Source organism: Haliaeetus leucocephalus, unplaced genomic scaffold (genome assembly GCF_000737465.1).
Source record: "Haliaeetus leucocephalus isolate CR32 unplaced genomic scaffold, Haliaeetus_leucocephalus-4.0 Scaffold1, whole genome shotgun sequence".
In the NCBI taxonomy this organism is placed as follows: Eukaryota; Metazoa; Chordata; class Aves; order Accipitriformes; family Accipitridae; genus Haliaeetus; species Haliaeetus leucocephalus.
This window is the reverse complement of record NW_010972437.1, coordinates 11507927-11508519: the sequence shown is the minus strand read 5'-3', so window position 1 is coordinate 11508519 and position 593 is coordinate 11507927. Positions and strand designations below refer to the sequence as shown.

The following is a 593-nucleotide window of genomic DNA, read 5'->3' as shown; positions in this document are numbered from 1 at the left end:
CGCGCGCGCCCCTCCCCTCCGGCACGCGAGTCCCGCGGCGCTCCGACCGGGAGCTTTTCGCGCCACAGGGCCAGGCCCTTGCAGCTCCACAAACCCCGCAGCGCGAAAAGAAAAAAAAATGGGGTCCCCGCAGTAACCCCTCCGTGGGCGCCCCGGGAGAGGAGACAAGTCCCTCAGCAGGGGTGGGCGGGCGGGCGCGGGGCGAGCACGCCGGGTGCCCGATTCCCAGGGGGTGTCAGCTGCATCTGCCAGGACGCGGGCGCCAACGCGGGAAAGGCGCCGCCGGGCCCCGCCCCCCGCGGTCCTAGCCGCTTTGGCGCGAACCTTCAGTTCCCCGCTGCTCGCCCCGCCGCCGCCAGCATGGGTCCGTCGCGCCCGCAGGTGAGCGCTGCCCGCGGCGGGGGGCTGCCCGCCGGGTTCGCGGCACGGCTGCGGATCGCCGCTGCTTGCTGCTGGTGGCGGGCGGGTGGGGGAGAGGACGGTTGGCAGCGGCGCTTTCGCGGGGCCCTGCGGCGTCTCACGGCCGGGGCACGCCGAGCTGCGGGGAGGCTGGTGGGGTCGGGCGGGGCGAGTGTTTGGGCTGGGGCTCGCCG

At 76.1% G+C, this 593-nt stretch overlaps 1 protein-coding gene across 1 annotated transcript in view; it reads left to right on the top strand.

Annotated features, from left to right (window-relative positions):
- The first annotated feature begins 330 nt into the window (after nt 1-330).
- Nucleotides 331-593, top strand: part of CDCA7 (cell division cycle associated 7) — a 7990-nt gene continuing 7727 nt past the window's right edge. The window contains exon 1 of the mRNA XM_010566561.1: nt 331-381. Coding sequence (XP_010564863.1) covers nt 361-381 — 21 coding nt within the window. The 5' untranslated portion in view covers nt 331-360. The remainder of the gene's footprint in view (nt 382-593) is intronic.